This window comes from Pteronotus mesoamericanus, unplaced genomic scaffold (genome assembly GCF_021234165.1).
Source record: "Pteronotus mesoamericanus isolate MK-2021 breed Mesoamerican mustached bat unplaced genomic scaffold, CSHL_Meso_final contig_33, whole genome shotgun sequence".
In the NCBI taxonomy this organism is placed as follows: domain Eukaryota; kingdom Metazoa; phylum Chordata; class Mammalia; order Chiroptera; family Mormoopidae; genus Pteronotus; species Pteronotus mesoamericanus.
In genome coordinates this window covers 8,575,354-8,578,971 of record NW_026555135.1, presented here as the reverse complement: position 1 = coordinate 8,578,971, position 3,618 = coordinate 8,575,354, and the positions used below count along the sequence as shown (strand labels likewise).

Below are 3,618 nucleotides of genomic sequence, written 5' to 3'. Positions count from 1 at the left end.
TGTGGATTAACAGTAAAAAGACTTCTTTTACTTTTAATCCCCTAGTTCTAGTTTTCTTCCCTAAGACAACCAATATTATCACGTTCTTATATACTCTCCAGAAGAAGTTTATAAAGTTTCTGGATATATTAGCTTATATATATGTATGTATGTATTTGTGTTTCTCCCTTTTTTGCATTTAACAATATGTATTGGAAAGAAATATTTTCAAACAGCACATCTTTGTGATAACCCCATATCATTCATTATATAATAACACAGAGATTCTTCATTTTCACATGGCTACACAGAAAGTACCCATGGTATCAATTTATCATAATTTCTCTAATAGTCCCCCAACTTTTGCTATAAAAATAAGTCCATAACAAAATTGTATATACATATTCTTCCCTATTTGCAAGATTGATTACTGAAAGTAGAATAGCTAGGTCATAAGGTAACAGGTTAGTTTTTGACTGTTGGTATCAACTCTTTTAGGGATGACTTTTGTTCTTCAGAGGCTGCCACTCTTTCCCCTTCTCAATGAGCTGAACAGCTCTCAGCAAACTATCCTGCAGAGCCTGGTTCTTTACCATGTTTGTGACCATGAAAGTGACATCCCTAATGTACACCCGTCTCACTTTGGCACTGTAGTGTTCTGCCTTGTTACCGTGTGCAATAAAGAAGGTACAAAGTGCTAAGATATCTCCTTCTTGCAGCCCACACTCCTCCAGCACAGACTCCCACACAACTCTAATGCACTTGTTCTTGGCTTTTCGTCTAAGGACAGAGGCTAAGGTGGGAAGACCTCTTACCAGGTCTGGCAGCTTCTCAAGTACACGAGTGTGCAAGCAGATGAGTACTTCAATGACATAGCTATATATAATATTCAATTCCATTGAAGTGAACTTGAGTGCCAAAACTGCTGTCCACAGCTCATCTTGGGCTGCTTTGCTTGCCAACATCTTGCTATGATGTTCAAATTTTTGTGTCAGATTATCCTTGGTGAAGTCTAGTTGTTTAAACTGTGCTTTTAAAGCTTGGAGTTTGTGGTCTAATCTATAGGATAAAAGAATCAAAGTTTAGTTTTTAGGTCAGGGGACAAAATTAAGGTGATGCCTAAGATGAGATTATGTTATTCATAAACACTACAATTAGGGTAGCTATTTACCATTCTTTCTTTCCATCATTCTGTTTCTTGCATTCCTTTTTTTAATCATATTTTATTTTATTTTAAAAATTATTGTTCCATTACAGTTGTCCCCATTACTCTCCCCTGCCTTACCCACCCCCACCTGCCACATCCAATCTGCCCCCTTCCACATTCTTTATCCATGGTCCTTTGTACGTGTTCCTTAACTTGGTCCTTCCCCTTCTTTCCCGGGTTATCTCCCTTCCCTCTCCCTTCTGGTCACTGTCAATTTGTTCTTTATTTTCATGTCTCTGGTTCTATTTTGCTCTCTTGTTTGTTTTGTTGATTAGGTTCCACATATAGGTGAGATCATATTTGTCTTTCACAGCCTGGCTTATTTCACTTAGCATAATACTCTCCAGTTCTATCCATGCTGTTCTTATATTGCCAAATTTTTGAATTGTCTACTTGATTCATCTGACATGTTTTGTCTGTGTATTATAATTTTTTTTCTTTTTCTATTTTTCTTTTTTTAAATTTTATTTTATTTTTTCAAATACATTTGTCTCTGCCTCCCCGCCACCACTTTCCCTTGCCCCCTCCCTCCTCCCCTCCCTCAGCTCTTCCCCTTTGGTTTGTCCATGAGTCCTTGCTATATGTTCCTTGATTTTCCCCTTCCCTTCCTTGTCCCTGCCCTCTTCCCTCCTTCCCTCTTGTCTCTGTTGATTTCTTTTCCTTTCAGTGTTCCTGGTCTTATTTTCCTTGCATCTTTGCATTGTTGGTTAGGTTCTGCTTATAGGTGAGATCATATGGTATTTGTCTTTCGCACCCTGGCTTACTTTGCTTAGCATAATGCTCTCCAGTTCCATCCATGCTGTCGCAAAATTTAGTAGTTCTTTTTTTCTTTCTGCTGCATAGTATTCCATTGTGTATATGTACCATTACTTTTTGATCCAATCATCTACTGATGGGCATTTAGGTTGCTTCCAACACTTGGCTATTGTAAATTGTGCTGCTGTGAACATTGGGGTGCACAGGTTCTTTTGTATTGGCGTTTCAGGATTCTTAGGGTATAGTCCCAGCAGGGGAATCACTGGATCAAAAGGCAGTTCCATTTTCAGCTTTTTGAGGAAATTCCACACTGCTTTCCACAGTGGCTGCACCAGTCTGCATTCCCACCAACAGTGGACTAGGGTTCCCTTTTCTCCACAACCTCACCAGCACCTGTTGTTTGTTGATCTGTTTATGATGGCCATTCTGACCAGTGTGAGGTGGTACCTCATGGTGGTTTTGATCTGCATTTCTCTGATGGCTAGTGATGCCGAGCATCCTTTCAAATGCCTCTGGGCCCTCTGCCTCTCCTCCTTGGAAAAGCGTCAGCCCAGGTCCTTTGCCCATTTTTTGATTGGATCGTTTGTCTTCTTGGAGTGGAGTCGAGTGAGTTCTTTATATATCTTGGAGATCAAACCTCTATCTGATGTATCATTAGTGAATATATTTTCCCATACGGTTGGCTCCCTTTTCATTTTGCTGATGTTTTCTTTCGCCGTGCAGAAGCTTCTTATTTTGATGAGGTCCCACTTGTTTATTCTTTCCTTTATGTCCCTTGCTTTAGGAGACATATCAGTGAAAAAATGGCTGCATGGGATATCTGAGAGTTTCCTGCCAGTGTTCTCCTCTAGGACTTTGATGGTGTTGTGACTTATATTTAAGTCTTTTATCCATCTTGATTTTATTTTTGTGTATGGAGTCAGCTGATGATCCAATGTCAATTTTCTGCATGTAGCCGTCCAGCTCTCCCAGCACCATTTGTTGAAGAGGCTATTATTGCTCCATTTTATGTTTCTGCGTCCTTTGTCAAATATTAGATGCCCATAAGACCTGGGCTTATTTCTGGGCGTTCTATTCTGTTCCACTGGTCTATGGGTCTGTTCTTGTGCCAGTACCAGATTGTTTTGAGTATGGTGGCTTTGTAGTAGAGTTTGATGCCCGGTATTGTGATCCCTTCTACTTTGTTTTTCTTTCTCAAAATTGCTGCAGGTATGCGGGGTCGTTTATGGTTTCATATAAATTTTTGAAATGTCTGTTCTATTTCTGTGAAATATGTCATTGGTATCTTAATAGGAATTGCTTTGAATCTAATAATTGCTTTGGGTAGTATGGACATTTTGATGATATTAATTCTTCCAATCCATGAGCACGGTATATGCTTCCATTTATTTCTGTCTTACTTAATTTCTTTCTTCAATGTTGTATAGTTTTCTGCGTACAGGTCTTTTATGTCTTTGGTTAAATTTATGCCTAGGTACTTTATTTTTCTTCTTGCTATATTGAATGGTATTTTTTTTCTGATTTCTTCTTCTTCTATTGCATTGCTGGTGTACAAAAATGCCTTTGATTTCTGAATGTTGACTTTGTATCCTGCTGTTTTGCCAAATTCACTTATTAGGTTGAGGAGTTTTTTGGTAGAGTCTACAGGGTTCTCTATGTACACTATGATGTCATCT

The 3,618-nt window shown here is 38.8% G+C and overlaps 1 protein-coding gene across 1 annotated transcript; it reads right to left on the bottom strand.

Moving 5' to 3' along the window:
- Positions 1 to 213: 213 nt before the first annotated feature.
- On the bottom strand, positions 214 to 1,315 carry LOC129072691 (single-pass membrane and coiled-coil domain-containing protein 1-like). Its single transcript, XM_054576188.1, is given in 3 exon segments — positions 214 to 509; positions 512 to 1,038; positions 1,275 to 1,315. Coding segments are annotated over 3 exon segments (633 nt in total). The 3' UTR covers positions 214 to 444.
- Positions 1,316 to 3,618: the final 2,303 nt, after the last annotated feature.